This window comes from Rhinopithecus bieti, unplaced genomic scaffold (genome assembly GCF_001698545.2).
Source record: "Rhinopithecus bieti isolate Rb0 unplaced genomic scaffold, ASM169854v2 scaffold_66136, whole genome shotgun sequence".
Taxonomy (NCBI): domain Eukaryota; kingdom Metazoa; phylum Chordata; class Mammalia; order Primates; family Cercopithecidae; genus Rhinopithecus; species Rhinopithecus bieti.
Genome location: NW_016825124.1, coordinates 24359 through 50541, shown reverse-complemented (window position 1 = coordinate 50541; position 26183 = coordinate 24359). Strand labels below are relative to the sequence as shown.

Below are 26183 nucleotides of genomic sequence, written 5' to 3'. Positions count from 1 at the left end.
CAAAAAAAAAAAAAAAAAATTCAACCACAGGACAGCATTTGGGATGAAGGGACATTTCGCATATCTTGCTTTGAGGATGGCTTTTTTCTTGTTCTTGTGAATCAGAGCTTCCTCCTGGGCCCTCCAGAAATATAGCTGCTTATCAGAGCATTAATTCATTATCTGCTTTCAATTCATTAGTGTCCTAAGAGAATACTGGGACAGAAATTCTTGCCTTAACAACCAAAGACTTTAGGGAACCCTCAAAATCTTTTTTAAAAATATTCAACCTTTGTTTTAGAAGCTCCAAGGGTATTAGTAAAATAATTTTAGTCAACTATTAGTAAAACAGTTTTAAAGCTCCAAGGGTATTAGTAAAATAACAGATCAACTCACCCTGTTAGGAAAATAAGCTCAAGAACCACATGACCTGAAACATTCTTTTGCTCCCTGCCATGAACAAAGTGAACACCAAATCCTTAGGGTCATCAGATCCTAAATAGCTGACCCCAAGATGGCAGGCAAGGAAAAGAAAAAGAACAGCTTTTATTAGGTCATTTTTCCTCCTCACGACTTCAGAAAATTGGGATAGGATAAAAAATTTAATGGTCAGGCACAGTGGCTTACACCTGTAATCCCAGCACTTTGGGAGGCTGAGGTGGGTGGATTGCTTGAGCTCAGTAGTTCAAGACCAGCCTGGCCAACTGGTGAAACTCCGTCTTTACAAAAAATACAAAAATTAAATGGGTGTGGTGGTGCGCACCTGTGGTCCGGCTACTTGGGAGGCTGAGGGCGGGGGATCACTTGAGCCCAGGAGGCAGAGGTTGCAATGAGCAGAGATTGCGCCACTGCACTCCAGCCTGGAGAACACAGCCAGACCCTGCCTCAAAAAAATAATAATAGACCAGGCGCGGTGGCTCACGGCTGTAATCCCAGCACTTTGGGAGGCAGAGGCAGGCATATCACAAGGTCAGGAGATCAAGATCATCCTGGCTAACACAGTGAAACCCCATCTCTACCAAAAATCCAAAAAAAAAAATTAGCCGGGAGTGGTGGTGGGCGCCTGTAGTCCCAGCTACTTGGGAGGCTGAGGCAGAAGAATGGCGTGAACCCAGAAGGTGGACCTTGCAGTGAGTGGAGATTGCGCCACTGCACTCCAGCCTGGGCAACAGAGCAAGACTCCATCTCAAAAATAAATAAATAAATAAAAGTAATAATTTAGCTAATGTGAATTCATCTAATGTGAATTTGAAGATTTCTAGGGAAATAATTAATATACTGAGATTACTTTGGGCATGGTGGTTCACACCTGTAATCCTAGCACATTAGGATGCCAAGGTGGGTGGATTGCTTGAGCCCAGGAGTTCAAGACTAGCATGGTCAACACAGCAAGACCCCATCTCTATTTTCTTTAAAAATAGATAGATAGATAGATAGATAGATAGATAGATAGATAGATAGATAGATAGACAGACAGATATATATATAGAGATTCCTTATAAGGACAAATTTAGCTTAAGTTACAACTTTACAATTTTAATCTTTCTCTATTAAATTGTTATGTTTACATAGTAAATACTTGAAAATTCTTTTTTTGAAAATAGAAAATCTGTATCACTATTGTCTTGCTAAAGAACTAGGAATTATAAGGCAAAGTGTAAGGTAAAAAAACTGCTTAGGAACTTTAAATATAAGCAATATCTTACTAAATGAATTAATCGTTTCTTAATATATACAACATTTGCTTCCAGTCTTAATATTCAGAAAAAGTACAGAACAGGGTGTATTATACTAAAGATAATGCCTAAGATATAAACGATCATCACAAGTTGATATTTATCTTGCTATTCCAACTTTTCTACCATTCAGCACTCAGATTTAAAGTATCTGAAGATAAGAAATACCTGGCTATTTTTTTTTAAAAGGACTGAAGTGCCATCATCAACTTCAAATTCTCCATAGTCTTTTAGACATCGGACCTGAAAGAAAAAACGTGAGATATTTTATCTAAATTAGTTTTTAATATGCAGTGACCAAAAAATAAATCGGCATTATACAAATACACAGACAGTAAGGACTTTGTGTTTCCTCTCTGTGTACTTAGGCATAGTACTACTACTGTGGTATTCTAATAGTTTCAAGTGTCCAGTTTTGACAAGGAGGAAGAAGAATCGCAAAATCTCTGCTAGAAAATAAATGTCAGTGCTGAGAGCAAGGCGATGAAGGAAGACAATGATGTTGTCTCCTTTCCCTCTGAAATCTTGAAAAATTAAGCAGGTGAAATATCTATCTACAAGGAATGCTTTAGATCTGCTCCAACCTGCTTCTTATAGATCCCTCCCATAAAATATCAATATCTGAGAATGGGACACAAGTAAGTCTGCAGTATTTGTTTTTGGAAGCAATTCTTCCAATCCCATTCAAAATTCAGATGATTTCCCAGGAATACTTAGAAGTACACCATGGAGGAGCAGATGCCACCTCACGTGACAGGATTCAGGAGTGGCAGCCTTCTGATATCCACCTCTGCAACTGCAAAGGTGTTTCCAGGTACAGGTTACAGACCTGCTACAGCACTAAGTGCTGCCACAGGAAGTAAGGGGGCACTTTTCCTCTTCTAGGAGAATTCAGACTGAAGGTTATTCTCACGAGTACTAGCGATGAACTGCTACTGTCGCCAGGAGAGTCAATGCCAGCAACAACTATATCTTCCACTTTTCCAGATAATTTTATCATGTCCTACCATCCCTCCAGAATTTTACAAAAGCACTCAAAGTATTTTAATTAAATATGAGAAATAGCCGGGCACAGTGGCTCAAGCCTGTAATCCCAGCACTCTGGGAGGCCGAGACGGGCGGATCACGAGGTCAGGAGATCGAGCCCATCCTGGCTAATACGGTGAAACCCCGTCTCCACTAAAAAATACAAAAAAAAAAGAAAAACTAGCCGGGCGAGGTGGCGGGCGCCTATAGTCCCAGCTACTCGGGAGGCTGAGGCAGGAGAATGGCATAAATCGGGAGGCAGAGCTTGCAGTGAGCTGAGATCTGGCCACTGCACTCCAGCCCAGGTGACAGAGCAAGACTCCGTCTCAAAAAAAATAAATAAATAAAAATAAAAAAATAAAAAATAAATAAATATGAGAAATATCACTCCAGAAAAATCCCCCAAGCCCTTTGCATTTGCTTTTTTTTTTTTTCTGAGATGGAGTCTTGCTCTGTTGCCCAGGCCAGAGTGCAGTGGTGCGATCTCCACGCACTGCAACCTCTACCTCCCAGGCTCAAACAATTCTCCTGCCTCAGTCTCCTGGGTTGCTGGGATTACAGGTGGTCACCACCATGCCCAGTTAATTTTTAAATTTTTAGTAGAGACGGGGTTTCACCATGGTGGCCAGGCTGGTTTCAAACTCCTGACCTTAAATGATCGGCCTGCCCCTGCTTCCCAAAGTGCTGGGATTACAGGTATGAGCCACCACGCCTGGCCGCATTGGCTTCACTAAATACTTTTATTTTGGAAAATCTCAAACACATTCAAAAGTAAAAAGACTATACCATGTCCCCATCAACTGACATCAACACATGGCCAAGTTTGTTCCCCTCACCCACTTGTGGGTTATTCTGAAGCAAATCTTAGATATCATTTCACCTTATCTGTAAATATTCTACTGTCTACTTCTATAAAACCAGATACTTTTAAAAAATCCCAATACTGACTGTACATGGCAGCTCATGACTATAATCCCAGCATTTGGGGAGGCTGAGGCAGGTGGATCACCTGAAGTCAGGAATTCAAGACCAGCCTGGTCAACATGGTGAAACCCTGCCTCTACTAAAAACACAAAATTTAGCTGGGTGTGGTGGTGCGTGCCTGTAATCCCAGCTACTCAGGAGGCTGAGGTTGCAATGAGCGAGATCACACCAGTGCACTCCAGCCTGGGTGACAGAATGAGACTCCATCTCAAATAAATAAATAAAAATTATTAAGATGAGAGAGTATTGGCATTTATTTATTTATTTTTGAGACAGAGTCTCACTCTGTCACCCAGGCTAGAGTGCAGTGGTGTGATCTTGGCTCACTGGAACCTCTGCTTCCCAGGTTCAAGCAATTCTCCTGCCTCAGCCTCCCTAGTAGCTGGGATTACAGGAGTGCGCCACCATGCCCAGCTAATTTTTTCGTATTTTTAGTAGAGACAGGGTTTTTACCATGTTGGCCAGGCTGGTCTCGAATCCTGACCGCAAATGATCCACCTGCAGCCTCCCAAAGTGCTGGGGTTACAGGCATGAGCCACCGTGCCCAGCCTTATTTAATAATTTTTAATATCATGAACTATCTAGTTAGTACCCAAATTGTCTCATGAATTTTTTTAAGGTTTCCATGTTGAAATCAGAATCCAACAAAGCCACACATCACTTTTTTTTTTTTAATGTCTTGTAAGTCTTTTTTAATCTATAGGTTTCACTTCCTCTTTATTTTTTCCTTCCTCTTGGCATTTTATTTGTTGAAAAAATTGGGTGAGTAGTTTGTCACTGCAGCCTTGAACACCTGGTCTCAAGCAATATTCCTGCCTTGGCCTCCCAAAGTGTTGGGATTATAGGCATGAGTCACTGCACAGGGTCAGTACAAGTTTTCACAATCAAGATTTTGTTGTGGATTTCTTTGGGGTCATTTAACATGTTCCTTTGTCCCTGCGTTTCCTATAAAATGGAAGTTAGGTCTACATCAGATAAGGTGACTTTGCGGCAAATGGTGTTATGTACTTTCTATTACAAGACCCCATAAAACACAGTGCCTAGCTGTCTCTTTTTGGATATTGAGGTTAATCCGTGGCCCAAGTGTCATCCATACTTATGCATTATAAAGATCTCCATTATCCACTGAAAGGTTTTAGTAAATAAAGGGTTACAAGCATTAATCTAATTCTTATATTCCTACTACATTTGTTAGCTGGAATTCTTCTATAAAAAAAAATTTCCTTTGTAAACTATTGGGCCACGTTAAGATAGAGTTTGTATAGTAAAGGCAATGGATGCTTTGATTCCATTCTCTAACTTGCCACCTTTCCCATGAGTTGGATCCCTCACATTCTCCAAGGAAACCTCAAAAATGTTTTATTTTTTAAAAATTTTGTTGGCCAGGCACGGTGGCTCATGCCTGTATTCCCAGCACTTTGGGAGGGAGAGGCAAGAGGATTGCTTGAGCTTAGGAGTTCAAGATGAGCCTGGGCAACATAGTGAAATCCCATCTCTACAAAAAATACAAAAATTAGCTGGATGTGGTTGTGAGCACCTGTAATCACAGCTACTCTGGAAGCTGAAGTGGGAGCTGAGGTGGGAGGATGACTTGAGCCTGGGAGGTGGAGGTTTCTAAAGTAAACCAGGACTCCTTGCACTAAAATAGTTGATTCCATGTTCTAAATAACAAATGAGCCAAGATTGTACCATTGTACACCAGCCTGGGCAACAGACCCAGATACTACCTCAAAAAAAAAAAAAAATTGTTGTTCTTTGGTGTCATTATGCATTCATGTTTCTAACATAATTGATGTAATCCAATTCACTGCAGTTATTATTCACGTTGATGCTAAAATTGTCCGTTTTTTGGTTAGCAAGAGCTCCTTCAAACTGGCCCCCACATCCTTCCAGCAGTCCCCGCTTAGTCCTTGACACCTTCCTTCCTTTCTGGGAAGACAAGATGTTTCATGCTCAGTTTGTACATTTTTTATTCAGAACCTGGAATCAACTTATTTTTGTGCCAGGAGTCCTGGTTTACTTTAGTGGGAAGTGGCATTTAGGTATAGAATCTGGACACTCATGGCTAACTGGCTTGGTCATTGTTTCTAGGCCTTTTCAGTGGGCAGAGCTAATCAATACTTTTTTTTTTTTTTTGAGACAGAGTTTCGCTCTTGCTGCCCAGGTTGGAGTGCAATGGCGCAATCTTGGCTCACCGCAACCTCTACCTCCCGGGTTCAAGTGATTCTCCTGCCTCAGACTCCTGCGTAGCTGGGATTACAGACATGTGCCACCAAGCCTGGCTAATTTTGTATTTTTAGTAGAGATGGGGTTTCTCCATGTTGGTCAGGCTGGTCTCAAACTCCCGACCTCAGGTGATCTGCCCACCTTGGCCTCCCAAAGTGCTGAGATTACAGGCATGAGCCACTGCACCTGACCCCTACTTTTTGTTTTTTAAAGAAGGGACGATTCATGAGTTCCTGCTTATGCTTCAAACTCAAATTTAGGAATATAGGATTTTCCCTTAAGTTTTTCAACTTTGAATCTCTTTTCTCTCGCTCTCTCTCTTTTTTTTTTTTTTTTGAGATGGAGCTTTGCTCTTTATTGACCAGGCTGGAGTGCAATGCCACCAACTCAGCTCACTGCAACCTCCTTCTCCTGGGTTCAAGTGATTCTCCTGCCTCAACCTCCTGAGTAGTTGGGATTACAGGCACCTGCCACCACATCTGGCTAATTTTTGTTTTTTTTTTTTTTTTTGTTTTTTTTTATTTGAGACGGAGTCTCGCTCTGTCGCCAGGGCTGGAGTGCAGTGGCCGGATCTCAGTCACTGCAAGGCTCCGCCTCCCAGGTTTACGCCATTCTCCTGCCTCAGCTCCGAAGGTAGCGGGACTACAGCGGCCCGTCACCACGCCCAGCTAGTTTTTGTATTTTTTTTAGTAGAGACGGCGTTTTCACCTTTGTTACCAGGATGGTCTCGACTCCTGACCTCGTGGATCCGCCCGTCTCGGCCTCCAAAGTGCTGGGATTACAGGCTTCAGCCAACCGCGCCCGGCCTAATTTATGTATTTTTTAGTAGAGATGGGGTTTCCACCATGTTGGCCAGGCTGGTCTCAAACTCCTGACCTCAGGTGATCACCGGCTCGGCTCCCCAAGGGCTGGGATACAAGTGTGAGCTGCCTGTGCCCAGCCCCTTTCCAGCCCCTTTTCTCTTATTCTGAAAACTGTTGGTAATTTCAATTACCCTTTTGCTCTATTCTTCAATATGAAAACTGTTTCAAAATAACAGTAACAAAATTATTACTAATAACATGATTAGTAAAAACAGGTTAAGAACTCTTTGCAATTCTTTTGTCCTCAGAACATATGTACCAGGAATATATAATTTATGTGTTTTAAAGTAATGTAAATAACTCCTGGATTCAAGTAAAATGGTACAGTAGGAAACATCAGGAATCTGTCTCCCTACCTCCACAACAACTGCACGGGCAGACTCTGTCTGACATCAGTATTTTGGAACTCTGGAGTCTACTGAAGGCTTGAGGTTGGAGCTTTGACAAGCATTCACTGCAATTTGCTGTCCATTTTGCCTCTTAGCATAGCAACAGCTAACCATCCCCTGTTCCTAGCTTTGTGGCAGGTCACAGTGCATGTTCTTGGAGTAGCATGTACACGGGTTGCTGGAGCAGAGTGTGCAAAAAGCAGCCTGCTCCGCACTGCTGATTGCTGTTTCTGATCACAGAGGCGCAAATGATGAGGCTGGCAGACATTTTGTCATACCTTCTTAAAGGCTGCAAGACCCTCCCACATTCCACTGAAGTGAATTCCAGGGGATTTAAAGGGCTAGCACCGGCCCTGCACGGTGGCTTATGCCTGTAATCCCAGCACTTTGGGAGGCCGAGACAGACGGATCATAAGGTCAGGAGATCGAGACCATCCTGGCTAATATGATGAAACCCCGTCTCTACTAAAAAAAGAAAATACAAAAAATTAGCCGGGCGTGGTGGCAGGCGCCTGTAGTCCCAGCTACTCGGGAGGCTGAGGCAGGAGAATGGCATGAACCCAGGAGGTGGAGCATGCAGTGAACGGAGATCAGCCCCTGCACTCCAGCCTAAGTGACAGACAGAGCGAGACTCCACCTCAAAAAAAAAAAAGAAAAAAAAGTAAATAAATAAATAATTAAAATAAAGAGCTAGCCCCGTTTTCCCACCCCATTCATTTTCTTTTTTCCCCTTCTAGGAGCCAGACATTAAAGACTAGGACAGTGAAAAGCAACTGTGTATACAGTAAAAATTAGAAAGTGACCATGCATGTCCAAGGAAAGGCATGGGTTCAATAAAGATTTGAGGCCAGGCATGGTGGCTCATGCCTGTAATCCCAGCACTTTGGGAGGCTGAGGCGGGTGGATCACGAGGTCAGGAGATCGAGACCATCCTGGCTAACATGATGAAACCCCATCTCTACTAAAAATACAAAAAAATTAGCCAGGCGTAGTGGCAGGTGCCTGTAGTCCCAGCTATTCGGGAGGCTGAGGCAGGAGAATGGCGTGAATCTGGGAGGCGGAGGTTGCAGTGAGTCGAGATCGTACCACTGCACTCCAGCCTGGGCGACAGAGTGAAACTCCGTCAAAAAAAAAAAAAAAAAAGATTTGAGAAAAGTTATACCCAGGTTGATTCTAAGCACAGCGACAACTTACAACAATCAAAAAAACAAAAACAGTAACAAAAGCAGCAAACCCTGGGCGAAGGGGGAGAATCTGATTTACAGAGTTATAACATTATTAGATTCAAATGTCTGGTTTTCAACAAAAACAATCAAATCACAAGGCATACAAAGAAACATAAAAGTATGGTCCATTGAAAGGAAAAAGAAAAATAAGAAATGGTCCCTGAAAAAGACTTGATGGAAGATCTACTACACAAAGACTTTACAACAGGAGTTTTAAAGACGCTCTAAGAACTACAGGAAGATGGGGAGAAGATTAAGGAAACAATGCATGAACAAAATGGAAGTAATAGAGAAATAGAAAACCTAAAAAGACCAAAAAGATACTCTGGAGCTGAGAACTGTAAAAACCAAAATGAAAAATTCACTTGAGAGATTCAAAGACAGATTGGAGCAGGCAGAAGAATAAGCAAACGTGAAGACAGGACAACAGAAATGACTAACCCTGAAGAACAAAAAGAAAAAAAGACCAAAGAAAAGGATGGAGCCTGAGAGACCTAACGGGCGCCATCAAGCAAAACAAGAAAAGAAAGACAAAGGGGCAGAGAGAATCTTTGAAGAAATAATAACTGAAAACTCCTTGAATTTGATAAAATACATAAATATAAACATCAAAGAAGCTCAACAAACTACAAGATGAACTCAAAGAGACTCGCAATGAGACACATTATAATCAAACTTTCAAAAGACAAAGAATCTTGAAAGTAGCAAGAGAGGGCTGGGCAGGGTGGCTCACACCTGTAATCTCAGCATTTTGGGAGGCCAAGTTGGGATGATCACTTGAGGCCAAGAGGTTGAGACCAGCCTAGGTAACACAGGGAGACCCCGCCTCTACAAAAAGTTTAATTCAGCCTGGCGCGGTGGCTCACGCCTGTAATCCCAGCACTTTGGGAAGCCGAGGTGAGCGGATCACGAGGTCAGGAGATCGAGACCATCCTGGCTAACAGGGTGAAACTCCGTCTCTACTAAAAATACCAAAAAAAAAAAAAAAATTAGCTGGGCATGGTGGCGGGTGCCTGTATAATCCCAGCTACTTGGGAGGCTGAGGCAGGAGAATGACGTGAACCCTGGAGGTGGAGGTTGCAATGAGCTGAGATCGTGCCACTGCACTCCAGCCTGGGTGACAGACAGAGACTTAACTCTACAAAAAGCTTTTTCTGTTTTTTTTTTTTTTTTTTTTTTCAGATAGAATCTCGCTCTGTCATCCATGCTGGAGTGCAGTGGAGCGATCTTGGCTCACTGTAACATCTGCCTCCCGAGTTCCAGCAATTCTCCTCCCTCAGCCTTCCGAGTAGCTAGGATTACAGGCGTGCGCCACCACACCCGGCTAATTTTTGTATTTTTAGTAGAGATGGGGTTTCATCATGTTGGTCAGGCTGGTCTCGAACTCCTGACCCCATGAACTGCCTGCCTCGGCCTCCAAAAGTGCTGGGATTACAGGCGTGAGCCACCACACCTGGCCCCAAAAAGTTTAAAAATTAGCCAGGCTTGGAAGTATGCGCCTCTAGTCCTAGCTACTTGGGAGGCTGAGGTGGATTGCTTCATCCCAGGAGTTTGAGATTACAGTGAGCTATGATTGTGCCACTGCGGTTCATCCTGCTTGACACAGCGAGACCCTGTCTCTAAAAAATTCAAAAAGAAAGCAGCAAAAGATAAGTAAGTCATCACATACCTGGGATCCTCAATAAGATTTTCACCAGATTTCTCTTTTTTTTTTTTTTTTTTTTNCGTGATCCGCCCGTCTCGGCCTCCCAAAGTGCTGGGATTACAGGCTTGAGCCACCGCACCCGGCCTTCACCAGATTTCTTATTACAAACTTTGGAGGCCAGAAGGCAGTGGGCCAGTATATTCAAAGTACTAAAAGAACAACATCGCCAACCAAATCCTATATATGGTAACTATCACAAGACAGTAACTTGAACCCATGTTAAGAAATAAAGATCTCAATATAGGTAAATGCTGTGTCTGAATGTGTCCCCAAAAATCAATGTGGTAGAAACTTAATCCCCAATTCAACAGTGTTGGGAGGTGGGGACTTTGGTGAGGTGGTTAGGGCATAAGGGCTCTGCCTTCATAAATGGATTTATGCCATTATAAAATGACTTATGGAAGGAGTTTGGTCCTTTTTGTCCTTCCAGCTTCTGCCACGCAAGGACACTGCATTTCAGTCCTCCAGAGGTGCAGCATTCAAGGCACCACATTGGAAGCAGAGTGTATGTAGCCCAGAGAAGAAAAATGAATCTGCTGGCACTTTGATCTTGGACCTCCAGGCTTCCAGAATTAACTGAGACAGGCTGGCTGGGCACAGTGGCTCAAACCTATAATCCCAACACTGAGAGGCTGAGGCAGGAGGACTGCTTGAGGCCAAGAGTTCAAGACTACCCTTGGCAATATAGCAAGGTCGCGTCTCTACAAAAAATTTAAACATTAGCCAGGCATGGTAGTGCATGCCTGTAGTCATAGCTACTCGGGAGGCCGAGGCAGGAGGATTGATTGAGCCCAGGAGTTCAAGGCTGTAGTGAACTATGATTGTACCACCACACCCCAGCCTGGGTGACAAACGGAGCAAGACCTTGTCTCTTTAAAAAAAAAAGAAAAGAAAAAAGTTACTGTTCATTAGAAACTACCTACTCTCAGGTATTTTGTTTTAGCTGCTCAAATGGACTAAGACAGTGAATACATGGAAAATTCTAAAACCTAGCAATATTGCAACACTTTATAATTCTATTTTTTGTTGGTTTTCTTTTTCTGGGAGGGAGAGTGGGGAGACACATTCTGTCGCCCAGGCTGGAGGGCAATTGTACGATCCCAGTTCACTGCAATCTCTGCCTCCTGGTTCAAGTGATTCTCCTGCCTTAGCCTCCTGAACAGCAGAAACTACAAGCTCATGCCACCACACCCGGCTGTTTTGTAATTTTAGTAGAGATGGGGTTTTGCCATGTTGCCCAGGCTGGTCTCAAATTTCTGAGCCACCCACCTCGGACTCCCAAAGTGCTAGGATTACAGGCGTAAGAGCCACCACCCCCCGCCCCTATTTTTTGTTTTTTACATGATTTCAGTGACTAACACATTTTTTAAAAAAACTGATTAGTCTAAAAGCTAATATTACTATAACTTCGCAAACCTACATTTTGTTTTCTACACAATTTAAGAAACTAATGCATTTAAAAGACTTATCAGTTTACGTTTTGGGGCTCACAACATATAAAGATGTAGTTTTGTGACATCAACAACAGAAATAAGGATGAAGCTTGGAAGGATCAGAATTTTGGTATGTTACTGAAGTCAAGCTGCTGTAATTAAGTTGAAATTAAAGTGTTATAATTTTAAGATATTAAATGTACTAGCTATCACTAACCACAAAGAAAACAGCTATAGAATATAGCTGGTCCTCTGTGTCTGTGGGTTCCGGATCGAAACATTTTTTAAACAAATGGATGGCTGTGTCTGTACTGAACATCTACAGACTTTTGTTCCTTATTATTATTCCCTAAAAATGATATGGTATAACAACTATATCTATCGCATTTATATTGTATAAAGTAAGTAATACAGAGATGATTCAAAGTATACAACAGCATGTACCTAGGTACTATTCAAATACCATACTACTTTATATAAGGGACTTGAGAACCATGGATCTTGGTATCTGTAGGGGGTAATGAGGAAATGAGAAAGAAATCTAAATGTTTCAAAAAATCAACTAAATACTGAAGAAGGCAATAATGCAGGAAATGAGAGACAAAAAAGTTATTATTTCCTAGTCCATTGCAAGAAAAAAAGTTATAAGGCATATAGAAAAACAGCAAAATGATAGAAGTCCTTCCTTATCAGTAATTATGTTAAAGGGAATGGATTAAATTCTTTAAGCAAAAGACAGAGATTAGCAGAATGGATTAAACAAAAGGATCCAATCACATGTTGTCTACAAGACACTCACTATAGACCCAAAGACACAAACATTAATAGACTGAAAGTGAAAGGGTGGAAGAAGATATTCTATGCAAATAGCTGCCAAAAGAGAACCAGGGTGGTTATACTAATATTACCTATAATGGACTTTAAATTTAAAATTTACCATAGACAAAAAAGAATATTATATATTATAGAATATATAAAAATACAATATTATGGAATAAATTAACATATAAAAAACATAATATATAACATAATATGTAATAAATATATAATATAAAGAAGAAAATATAACAAGTATAGACACACCTAACAACAATTCATCTGCCAGGTGTGGTGGCTCATGCCTATAATCCCAGCACTTCGGGAGGCCGAGGTAGGCAGATCTCCTGAGGTCAGGAATTTGAGACCAGCCTGACCAACATGGCAAAACCCCATCTCTACTAAAAATACAAAAATTAGCCAGGCATGGTGGTACATGCCTCCAATCCCAGCTACTCAGGAGGCTGAGGGAGGAGAATTGCTTGAACTCGGGAGGCGGAGGTTGTAGTGAGCCAAGATCACACCACTGCACTCCAGCCTGGACAACAGAGCGAGACTCTGTCTCAAAAATAATAATAATAATAATAATACAAAAATTAGCCGGGCGTGGTGGTGCAGTCCTGAAATCCCAGTCACTTGGGAGGCTGAGGCAAGAGAATCACCTGAACTCGCAAGGCAGAGGTTGCAGTGAGCCGAGATCGTGCCACAATGCCTGGGCAACGGAGTGAGACTCCGTCACACAAAAAGAAAGAAAGAAAAGAAAGAAAAGAAAAGAAAAAAGAAAAGAAAAGAAAAGAAAAAAGAAAAGAGAGGAAATCACGAGGAAAATCTGAAAATACTTAGAGGTGAAAAAACAAAAACATAACACATCAAAATGTATGGAATGCAGCAAAAGCAGTACTAAGTGAGAAATTTATAATTACAAACATAAACACCTACATTAAAAAATAGGACAGATTTCATGGCCAGGCACGGTGGCTCACGCCTGCAATTCCAGCACTTGGGGAGATTGAGGCAGCAGATCATTTGAGGTCAGGAGTTTGAGACCAGCCTGGCCAACATGGCAAAACCCTGTCTCTACTAAAAATACAAAAATTAGCTGGGCATGGAGGCACATGCCTATAGTCCCGGGTACTCTACTCCGGAGGCTGCGGTGTAAGGATCGCTTGAACCCAGCAAATGGAGGTTGCAGTAAGCTAAGATCGCATCACTGCACTTCAGCCTGGAAAACACAGTGAGACTTTGTCTCAAAAACAAAAACAAGCCGGGCGCGGTGGCTCACACCTGTAATCCCAGCACTTTGGGAGGCCGAGACGGGCGGATCACAAGGTCAAGAGATCGAGACCATCCTGGCTAACACAGTGAAACCCCGTCTCTACTAAAAATACAAAAAAAAATTAGCCGGGCGCGGTGGCGGGCGCCTGTAGTCCCGGCTACTCGGGAGGCTGAGGCAGGAGAATGGCGGGAACCCAGGAGGCGGAGCTTGCAGTGAGCTGAGATCTGGCCACTGCACTCCAACCTGGCCGACAGAGTGAGACTCCATCTCAAAAAAAAAAAAAAAAAAAAAAAAAAAAAACAAGGCCAGGCATGGTGGCTCACACCTGTAATCCCAGTACTTTGTGAGGCCAAGGTGGGTGCATCACTTGAGGTAAGGAGTTTGAGACCAGACTGGACAATACGCTAAAATCCTCTCTCCACTAAAAAAATACAAAAATTAGCCGGGTGTGGTGGTGCACCCTATAGTCCCAGCTATTCGGGAGGCTGAGGCATGGGAATCGCGTGAACCCTGGAGGCAGAGGATGAAGTGAGCTGAGATTGTGCCACTGCACTACAGCCTGGGTAACAGAGTGAGATCCTGTCTCAAAAAAAAGAAAAAAGAAACAAAAACAAAAGAAGACAAATTTCAAACCAACCACCTAACTTTACACCTTAAGGAACCAGAAAAAGAAAAGCAAGCTAAACCTAAAGCTAGAAGGAGGAAATAATGATTAGAGCAGACACTAATAAATAAAGAATAGAAACACAATAGAGAAAACCAGTAAAACTAAAATTTGGTTATTTTAAAAGGTCAACAAAACTTACAAACCTTTAGCTAGACAGACTAAGAATAAAAGAAGGCTCAAATTAAAATTAAAATCAGAAATGAAAGTGAGGACATTACTACCAATCCTCTAGAAATAAAAAGGGTTCTAAGAGTCCCATGAACAATTGTACACCAACAAATTGGAAAACCTAGATGAAATAGACAAATTTCCAAGAAACACAAACCTACAAAGACTGAATGATGAAGAACTATTAAATTGGAATAGACCTATAGCTAGTAAGGAAACTAAACCACTTATCAAAAATCTCTCAATTAAGAAAACGCTGGACCTGATGGCTTCACTGGGTAATTTTTTTTTTTTTGGGACGGGTCTTGCTCTGTCGTCCAGGCTGGAGTGCAGTGGCCGGATCTCAGCTCACTGCAAGCTCCGCCTCCTGGGTTTACGCCATTCTCCTGCCTCAGTCTCCCGAGTAGCTAGGACTACAGACGCCCGCCACCTTGCCCAGCTAGTTTTTTGTATTTTTTAGTAGAGACGGGGTTTCACTGTGTTAGCCAGGATGGTCTCGATCTCCTGACCTCGTGATCCGCCCATCTCGGCCTCCCAAAGTGCTGGGATTACAGGCTTGAGCCACCGTGCCCGGTTTCACTGGGTAATTCTATCAAACATTTCAAGAACACCAATCCTTCTCAAGCTTTTCTAAAAAATACAAAAGGAGGGAACATCTCCCTAACTCATTTTATGAGGCCAGCATTACCCTAATACCAAAGCCAGAAAAGATACTCCAAGAAAACTACAGACCAATGTCCATTATGAACACTGATGCAAAAATTCTCAACACAGGCCAGGCATGGTGGCTCACGCCTGTAATCCCAGCACTTTGGGAGGCTGATGTGGGCAGATCACCTGAGGTCGGGAGTTCAAGACCAGCCTGACTAACATGGAGAAACCCCATCTCTACTAAAAATACAAAATTAGCCAGGCGTGGTGGCACATGCCTGTAATCCCAGCTACTTGGGAGGCTGAGGCAGGAGAATCGCTTGAACCCAGGAGGCAGAGGTTGTGTGGTGAGTCAAGATCATGCCATTGCACTCCAGCCTGGGCAACCAGACTGAAACTCCATCTCAAAAAATAAACATAAAAAACATTCTCAACATAATAGTATCAAATCAAATTCAGCAGCATAGTAAAAGAGTTCATCATAAATCAATTGAGATTTATTCTTGGAATGCAAGGACAGTTCAAGATATGAAAATCAATCAATTTAATATAAGTCATTAACAGAACAAAGGGAAAAAAACAACATGATCATTTCAACTGATACAGAAAAAACATTTGACAAAATTCAACTTCCTTTCATAAAAATACTCAACAAACTAGGAACAGAAGATAACTATACATCAACATAATAAAAGCCATATATGAAAACTCCACAGCAAACATCATATTCAATAGTGAAAGACTGAAAGCTGGCCAGGCGCGGTGGCTCACGCCTGTAATCCCAGCACTTTGGGAGGCCAAGACGGGTGGATGATGAGGTCAGGAGTTCGAAACGAGCCTGGCCTATACGGTGAAACCCTGTCTCTTATAAAAATACAAAAATTAGCTGGGCATGATGGCATGTGCCTGTAGTCCCAGCTGCTCAGGAGGCTGTGGCAGGAAAATCGCTTGAACCTGGGAGGTGGATGTTGAAGTGAGCTGAGATCACGCCACTGCACTCCAGCCTGGGCAACAGAGCAAGACTCTGTCTCAAAAAGAAAAAGAAAGACTGAAAGCTTTTCCTCTAAGTTCACTAACAAGGCAAAGATTTCTGCTTTTGCCACTTCTATTCAACATATAACTGGATGTTACAGTCAGAGTAATTAGACCAGAAAAAGAAATAGGATTCTAAATTAAAAAGGAAGAACTAAAATTACCCGTTTGAAGATGATATGATCTTACATGTAGAAAATTCTAATGATTCCACAAAAAACTTTTAGAACTAATAAATGAATTCAGCACAGTAACAGGATGCAAAGTCAACACACAAAAATCAGTTGCATTTCTATATACTTATAATGACTAATCTGAAAATAAAAATTATGAAAATAATTCAATTTATCAGTGTGAAAAGAATAAAATATACAGAAATTAAATTAATGAAGGAGATGAAAGATTTGTACAATGAAAACTAAAAAACACTGCTGAAGAAAATTAAAGATGACATCAACAATTGGAAACACATCCCATATTCATGGATTGGAAGATTTAATATTAAGATTTGGGTAGTGTCAACACTACCCAAAGTGATCTACACAATCCCTACTATAATCTCAAAGGTGTCTTTTGGAGAAAGACACCTTTCTCCATGAGAAAAACCCATCCTACAATCCATATAAAATCTCAAGGGATCTCAAATAGTGAAAACAACCTTAAAAAAGAGGAATGGGGCTGGATGTGGTGGCTCATGCCTGCAATTCAGCACTCTGGGAGGCCGAGGTGGGTGGATCACCTGAGGTCAGGAGTTCGAGACCAGCCTAGCTAACATGGTGAAACCCCGTCTCTACTAAAAATATAAAAAATTAGCCAGGCATGGTGGTAGGCGCCTTTAGTCTCAGCTACTTGGGAGGCTGAGAAAGGAGAATCACTTGAACCCAGGAGGTGGAGGTTGAAGTGAGCCAAGATAGTGCCACTGTACTCCAGCCTGGGCAACAGACCAAGACTTCATCTCAAAAAAAAAAAAAAAAAAGAGGAATGAAGGACCCAAAATCCCTAATTTAAACTTACTGCAAAAGCTACAATGATCAAAATACTACAGTTCTAGCATAAAGACAGATGTGTATATAAAAAAAAATTTTTTGTACGACAGATTTATAGAACAATGGAATAGGATAAAGAGATAAAAACTAACCCTTGCCTACATAGTCAAATGATTTTTGACAAAGGTATCAAAATCATTCACAATGGGGAAAGGGCATTATGCTTGGAAAGCTAGATTTCCACATGCAAAAAAATAAAGTTGGACTATCACCTAACACCATACAAAAATTAACTTGAAATGGATCAAAGACTGAAATGTAAATGTAAAACAACATAACACTTAGAAGAAAATACAGGTCAAAAGTTTTATGACAATATATTTAGCACTGATTTCTGGACTATGACTCCAAAGGCACAGCCAACAAAACAAAAAAGTTGGCTGGGTGCGGTGGCTCACGCCTATAATCCCTGCACTTTGGGAGCCTCAGGCGGGGGGATCACCTGAGGTCAGGATTTCAAGACTAGCCTGGCCAACATGATGAAACCCCATCTCTACTAAAAATACAAAAATTAGCTGAGTGTGGTGGCGGGTGCCTGTAATCCCAGCTACTCAAGAGGCTGAGGCAGGAGAATTGCTTGAACCCAGGAAGCAGAGGTTGCAGTGAGCCGAGATCACGCCACTGCACTCCAGTCTGGGCAACAAGAGCAAAATTCCATCTCAAAAAAAAAAAAAAACTGACAAACTGGGCAGCATGAAAATTTTAAAATAGTAACATGATACTGAAGGAAGAAAATAGAAAAAGAAAAAAAAAGATACTATCAACAGCATAAAAACGCAACCCAGAGAATAGGAGAAAATATTTGCAAATAATATATCTGATAACAAATTAATATACTGAATACATAAAGGATTTCTAAATCTCCACAACAACATCCTATTTGAAAATGGGCCCCACAAAGGGGGCCAATTACTTAAATAAACATTTCTCCAAAGAAGACATAGGAATAGCTAATAAGCATAAGAAAAGAAGCTCTACATCACTAATCCTTAGGGAAATAAAAGTCAAAACCACATTTTTACATCCTTTAGGATGGCTGTGATTAAAAAACAGAACAAGGCCAGGCATGGTGACTCATGCCTTTGGGAGGCTGAGGCAGGAGGATCACCTGAGGTACGGAGTTCAAGACCAGCCTGGCCAAAATGGTGAAACGTTGTCTCTACTAAAAATACAAAAATTAGCCAAGTGTGGTGCACCTGTAATCCCAGCTACTCGGGAGGCTGAGGCGGGAGAATCACTTGAACCTAGGAGGTGGAGGTTGCAGTGAGCTGAGATCGTGCCACTGCACTCCAGCCTGGGTGACAAGAGCGAAACTCTGTCTCAAAAACAAAACAAAACAACCCAAAATATTTAGTGTTGATGAGGATGTAGAGAAAATGGAACCCCTGTGTAATGTTGGAATGTAAAATGGTATGGCTGCTGCAGACAGCAGTATGACAATTCCTCAAACATAGTATTACCATATGATCTAGTAATTCCACTCTGGATATATGCCCCCCAAAATTAAAAGCAGAGTCTCAAAGAGATTTATATATCCACGTTCATAAGCAGCATTAATCATAAAATGATAGCTAAAATAAAGAAGCACCCCAGTCAGTGTCCATTGATGGATAAATGGATAAGCAAAATGTGGTATAGCCAGACAAGGAATATTACTCATCCTTAAAAAGGAAGGAAATTCTGGGCCAGGTGCAGTGGCTCATGCCTGTAATCCCAGCACTTTGGGAGGTCGAGGAGGGAGAATCACCTGAGGTCAGGAGTTCGAGACCAGCCTGACCAACATGGAGAAACCCCATCTCTACTAAAGATACAAAATTAGTAGGGTGTGGTAACGCATGCCAGCTACTTGGGAGGCTGAGGCAGGAGAATTGCTTGAACCCGGGAGGTGGAGGTTGCAGTGAGCCAAGGTAGCGCTATTGCACTCCAGCCTGGGCAACAAGAGCAAAACTCCATCTCAAAAAAAAAAAAAAAAAAAATTGTGCAATGGCACGATCTCGGCTCACTGCAACCTCTGCTTCTCAAGTTTAAGCAATTCTTCTGCCTCAGCCTCCCCAGTAGCTGGGATTACAGGCATGCGTCACCACACGCGGTTAATTTTGTATCTTTAATAGAGACGGGGTTTCTCCATGTTGGTCAGGCTGGTCTCGAATTCCCAACCTCAGGTGATTCTCCTTCCTCAGCCTCCCAAAGAGCTGGGATTATAGGCATGAGCTACCGGGCCTGCCTGGAAATTCTGACACTCATTCTACCACAGATACCACAGAAATAAACCCTGAAGATATTATGCTAAGTGAAATAAGCCAGTCACAAAAAGACAAATACTTGTCATTTGTAGCTTCTCAGAAATTATTTTCTAATGAGAACAAAAGAAAACAAAAAGACAAATCATGCATGATTCCACTCACATGAAGTAGTTATAGTAGTCAAAATCATAGAGACAGATGGTAGAATGGTGGTTGCTGGGGATGGGAGGCGGGGGTATTGAGAAGTTATTGTTTAATGAGTACAGAGTTTCAGTTTTAAAAGATGAAAAAATCTGGATATGGATGGTGGTGACGGTTGCAAAACAATATGAAAGTTGCAAAACAATATAGAAAATTAAACAATATTTAATACCACTTAAATGTACATTTAAAAATAGCTAAGGCCGGCCGGGTGCGGTGGCTCAAGCCTGTAATCCCAGCACTTTGGGAGGCCGAGACGGGCGGATCACGAGGTCAGCAGATCGAGACCATCCTGGCTAATACAGTGAAACCCTGTCTCTACTACAAAATACAAAAAACTAGCCGGGCAATGAGGTGGGCGCCTGTAGTCCCAGCTACTCGGGAGGCTGAGACAGGAGAATGGCGTGAACCCGGGAGGCGGAGCTTGCAGTGAGCTGAGATCCGGCCACCGCACTCCAACCTGGCCGGCAGAGCAGGATTGTCTCAAAAAAAAAAAAAAAAAAAAAAAAATCTAAGGCCAGGCCCGGTGGCTCACGCCTATAATTCCAGCACTTTGGGAGGCCGAGGCGGGAGGATCACGAGGTCAGGAAATCGAGACTATTCTGACTAACAGTGAAACCTCGCCTCTACTAAAAATACAAAAAATACAAAAAATACAAAAAATTAGCCGGGCGTGGTGGCCTGTAGTCCCAGCTACTCCGGAGGCTGAGGCAGGAGAATGGCATGAACCCAGGAGGCGGAGCTTGCAGTGAGCCCAGATCGCGCCCCTGCACTCCAGCCTGGGCGACAGGGCGAGACTCAGTCTCAAAAAAAAAAAAATAGCTAAGATGGCAGATTNAAAAAAAAAAAAAAAAAAAAAAATAGCTAAGGCCAGGCGCGGTGGCTCACGCCTATAATTCCAGCACTTTGGGAGGCCGAGGCGGGAGGATCACGAGGTCAGGAAATCGAGACTATTCTGACTAACAGTGAAACCTCGCCTCTACTAAAATACAAAAAATACAAAAAATACAAAAAATTAGCCGGGCGTGGTGGCCTGTAGTCCCAGCTACTCCGGAGGCTGAGGCAGGAGAATGGCATGAACCCAGGAGGCGGAGCTTGCAGTGAGCCCAGATCGCGCCCCTGCACTCCAGCCTGGGCGACAGGGCGAGACTCAGTCTCAAAAAAAAAAAAATAGCTAAGATGGCAGATTTTATATGTATTTTACGATTTAAAAAATAGAAAAAATTAAACAAAATGAAACAAAAATACTTCCTGCTTTGACTAATCCACCAACTTGAAAGACATTTGTTTCATTTTACTTTCAAAATGTAGGGATTGATTTTCCATTTTGATTTAACTTTGTTTTGACATTTGTTTCATTTTACTTTCTTTTTTTTTTTGAGACAGAGTCTCGCTCTGTCGGCCGGGCTAGAGTGCAGTGGCCGGATCTCAGCTCACTGCAAGCTCCGCCTCCTGGGTTTAGGCCATTCTCCTGCCTCAGCCTCCCGAGTAGCTGGGACTACGGGCACCAGCCACCTCGCCCGGCTAGCTTTTTTTGTATTTTTTTAGTAGAGACGGGGTTTCACTGTGTTAGCCAGGATGGTCTCGAACTCCTGACCTCGTGATCCACCCCTCTCGGCCTCCCAAAGTGCTGGGATTACAGGCTTGAGCCACCGCGCCCGGCTCATTTTACTTTCAAAATTTAGGGATTGATTTTCCATTTTGATTTAACTTTGTTTTAGTAATAGATAAAACATTTATAGGGTTCCATAGTGAAAACTATTAAAACAGGTATATTCAGAAAATTATAGCTGTTCCATCGTATTCTGTCATCCCCCTATAGGTAGCTTGATTTGGTCTATGCTTCTTTTCTATTTTAATAGAAGCTAACACATATTCATATACTCCCCTCTTCTTAAAAGGTAGCACAATCTACACGTTAAAGAAAACGCATTTTTAAAAGATATACATACTTCAATATATAGGCTTTTTGGTGGTTTCACATCCTGTGTAATGTCCAAACCTTCGTCTCCTCCCAGTGACCTCATATAAGTAGCAAGAGATCTTTTATAATTATTAAACCACTCCATCTGCAAACACAGAGATGATCATTTGACAAAATTCTAAGAAAACTTACACACATTGCGTACTCATCCATTCGAAAACAGTACACATCCCAACACAAATCACTATTGTAACCATTCATTCATTTATGCTAAAATATTATTAATTGCCTCCTATGATATAGGCATTGGTCTGGGTACTTAGGATGAATCATTCGATAAAGTGAACAAAATTCTCTGTTCTTTGAGAGATTACATTTCAGCATACTTAATAATAAGACTTAGGAATCTTTGACCAGAAACAGAACCAAGAAAAAGATGCCATTTCAGAATTGTATCTTCAAACTCTGCATTGATGCTATTTCTGAAAACTATAAAACATTGTTAAGAAAACCCAAATGTCCACCAACTGATGAATGGATATGTGCCCATATGATGGAACATTATTCAACCATAAGTAGCAATGAAGTTCTGAAACATATTGCCATTACCACATGTAAGACAAAAAGCCACATATTGCATGATTCTACTCATATGAAAAACCTGTAATAGGTAAATCTATAGAGACAGAAAGTAGATTCGGGATTTCCAGGAGCTGGGAGGAGGGAAGAAAATATAGAGTAACTATAAAGGGGACAGGGCTTCTTTGTAGGGTGATGAAAATATTCTCAAATAAGATGGTGGTACTGGATACACAACTACTCTGAATATACTAAAAACCACAGCATTGTACAATTTAAGATGGTAAACTTCACAGTGTATGCATCATATATCAGTAAATCTATTTTTTAAAATGTTGAAAAAAATGAAAGACCTAAATATATACCACTTTCACAGACTGGATGATTCAATATTGTAATAATGTCAACAATCTATAGATTCAATTCAATCTCAATCAAAATCTTAACTTTCTTTAAAATGGAACCTGACAAACTGAGTCTAAATTTTACATGGAAGTGCAAAGGGCTAAAAATAGTTGAAATGCTCTCAAAAAATAACAAGATGGGAACTTGCTCCAACTATACTATACAGTTACAGTAATTACAACAGTGGAATTGGTATAAGAATAGATAGACTAGCATTAACAGAAGAAAAAGTCCTCCCATTCAAAATCCACAGGAATACTGACACTCAGTAGATGACGAAGGTGGCACCATGCACACGGTGATGGGAGAGGCACATCTGTTCAATACATGGTGGTGGGTCATCTCAGTATCTATATTCAAAATGAAGCATACCTCCTATAGTATACACAAAACTTCATCCCAGTACTATAGATCTCTTTGTAAAAGGTAAAACACAGCTCCTAAAAGATTACACAGGGCCGGGCGCGGTGGCTCAAGCCTGTAATCCCAGCACTTTGGGAGGCCGAGAGGGGTGGATCACGAGGTCAGGAGATCGAGACCATCCTGGCTAATACGGTGAAACCCCGTCTCTACTAAAAAATACAAAAAACTAGCCGGGCGAGGTGGCGGGCGCCTGTAGTCCCAGCTACTCGGAGGCTGAGGCAGGAGAATGGCATAAACCCGGAAGGCGGAGCTTGCAGTGAGCTGAGATGTGGCCACTGCACTCCAGCCCGGGCGACAGAGCAAGACTCTGTCTCAAAAAAAAGATTACACAGAAAAATATCTTAGGGGGCTGAGGCAGGAGAATGGTGTGAACCTGGGAGGCGGAGCTTGCAGTGAGCTGAGATTGTGGCCACTGCACTTCAGCCTGGGCGACAGAGCGAGACTCCGTCTCAAAAAAAAAAAAAAAAATCTTAATATCCTCTGGGTAGGCCGGGCACGGTGGCTCACGCCTGTAATCCCAGAACTTTGGGAGGCCAAGGCGGGCATATTGCTTGAGGCCAGGAGTTCAAGACGAGACTGGCAAACATGGTGAAACCCAGCCTCCACTAATACTACAAAAATTAGCCAGGCATGGTGGCACACACCTGTAGTCCCAGCTACTCCAGAGGCTGAAGCAAGAGGATCACTTGAACCGGGGAGAGGGAGGTTGCAGTGAGCCGAGATTGTGCCACTGCACTCCAGTCTGGGTGACAGAGTCAAACTGTGTCCAAAAAAAAAAGGAAATACTATTCAGCAATAAAAAGGAATGAGCTCAGCCAGGCACGGTGGCTCATACCTGCAATCCCAGCACTTTGGGAGGCCTGAGCGGGTGGACCACCTGAGGTCGGGAGTTCAAGACCAGCCTGACCAACAACGGAGAAACCCCGTCTCTGCTAAAAATACAAAAAATTAGCTGGGCGTGGTGGTGCATGCCTGTAATCCCAGCTACTTGGGAGGCTGAGGCAGAATTGCTTGAACCTGGGAGGCAGGGGTTGCGATAAGCCAAATCACGCCATTGCACTCCAGCCTGGGCATCAAGAGCAAAATACTCCACCAAAAAATAAAAATAAAAAACAAGGAATGGGCCAGGCGCGGTGGCTCATGTCTGTAATCCCAGCACTTTGCGAGGCCGAGGGGGGCAGATAATGAGGTCAGGAGTTCGAGACCAGCCTGGCCAACATAGTGAAACCCCGTCTCTACTAAAATACAAAAATTAGCTGGGCATGGTGGCACACACCTGTAATCACTGCTACTTGGCAGACTGAGGCAGGAAAACTGCTTGAAGCCAGGAGGCGGAAGTTGCAGGGAGCAGAGGTCACACCACTGCACTCCAGCCTGGGCAACAGAGCAAGACTCCATCTCAAAAAAATACATTAAAAAATTAATCTAAGGGCCGGGCGCGGTGGCTCAAGCCTGTAATCCCAGCACTTTGGGAGGCCGAGACGGGCGGATCACGAGGTCAGGAGATCGAGACCATCCTGGCTAACATGGTGAAACCCCATCTCTACTAAAAATACAAAAAACTAGCCAGGCGACGAGGTGGGCGCCTGTGGTCCCAGCTACTTGGGAGGCTGAGGCAGGAGAATGGCGTGAACCCGGGAGGCGGAGCTTGCAGTGAGCTGAGAGCCGGCCACTGCACTCCAGCCTGGGCGACAGAGCGAGAGACTCCGCCTCAAAAAAAAAAAAAAAAAAAAAAAATTAATCTAAAATATTGTATGAGAAAAATCATTAAAGCTACTGTCGTTAGAGAAACAACATAGTGTTCTGTTCATCTCACCATAATACACAGGAAGTACCCCAAAGTTCAATTAATATAAGTAGATTTGAACACAAACAGCATAAAGTGAGGTATTAACATGTTACCAATTTCGTAGTTACTGGTAAATCTGAGGTAGAGATTACTCATTTATTTATGCAGAAAATGAACAGAATGAAAACGAAGTTATGACAACAAATAGATCACTCAAAAATGTGCAGAATCTAATGACAAACACATCGAATATTTGCTTTTTTATTTTAAGTTCTGGGACACATGTGCTGAACATGCAGGTTTGTTACATAGGTATACATGTGCCATGGTGGTTTGCTACACTGAATATTTGCTTTCTTAAGCTCTGTGCTATGCAACTGTAATGTAATAACTGTTAACATTTATTGAGTGCCATGCTATGCTGTGCTTCACATGGATCACCTGAAGTAACCCTCTGGTAGGCCTTGTAATAACACTGTTGTAGAATAAAGAATTTGGTGGGCCTCTCTCCCTCATTCCTGGGAGGTAGCTTCTAAATTATTGGACTTCCTCAACTAGTAGGAGTGTCTTGTTATTCATGATGTGCCCTGAGAGTATGTGCTACTCAGGTGACTTGGGGTGAAACCCTAGATAGTCTGTGCTAACAAGATGACTCAGAGTTGGGACTGGTCACCCCAGAAAGACCAACCATGTGATTAAAGTATTGGGTTTTTGGGCCTCCTGATGTCAGTCTGACCTCCAGGGAGGGGAAGAGGGATGAAGATTGAGCTCAATCACAGGGCCAGTGATTTAATCAATCATGTCTACGTAATGAAGCCCCAATACACACTCTGGACATCAAAGCTTGTGTGAGCTTCCTTAGTTGACAATAACTGCAGGTAGTTAGTGTCAGAAGTCATTGCAACCTGTAATAGATAGGTAATATGATCTTCATCCTGTAACGAGGAAATTTAGGCACAGAAACAGGTCAAGTGACTTGCTCAAGATTAGACAGAAGAGAGCCAGGATTTGAACCTAAGCCCACCTGACTCCAATCCTATGTCCTTAAATAATGGGCTAGCTCTTTGCCTCAGTGACTAGGCAAATATGAATTTTCATTAGGAAAGTATATATACACATAAACATCTTATGGAATATCCCCAAATAATAATGCCAGTTTTTTTTTTTTTTTTTTTGAGGCAGAGTCTCGCTCTGTCGCCCGGACTGGAGTGCAGTGGCCGGATCTCAGCTCACTGCAAGCTCCGCCTCCTGGGTTTACGCCATTCTCCTGCCTCAGCCTCCCTAGTAGCTGGGACTACAGGCGCCCGCCACCTTGCCCGGCTAGTTTTGTATTTTAGTAGAGACGGGGTTTCACCGTGTTAGCCAGGATGGTCTCGATCTCCTGACCTTGGGATCC

At 42.4% G+C, this 26183-nt stretch overlaps 1 protein-coding gene across 2 annotated transcripts in view; it reads right to left on the bottom strand.

The window, feature by feature from the left end:
* The window catches only part of GINS1 (GINS complex subunit 1), a 42105-nt gene that overhangs the window by 3530 nt on the left and 12392 nt on the right, over positions 1–26183 (bottom strand). For both annotated transcript variants that reach the window (XM_017862779.1, XM_017862780.1), the window contains exons 5-6: positions 21620–21736; positions 1884–1958 (exon numbers count right to left, since the gene is read on the bottom strand). In XM_017862779.1, coding sequence (XP_017718268.1) covers positions 1884–1958; positions 21620–21736 — 192 coding nt within the window. The remainder of the gene's footprint in view (positions 1–1883; positions 1959–21619; positions 21737–26183) is intronic.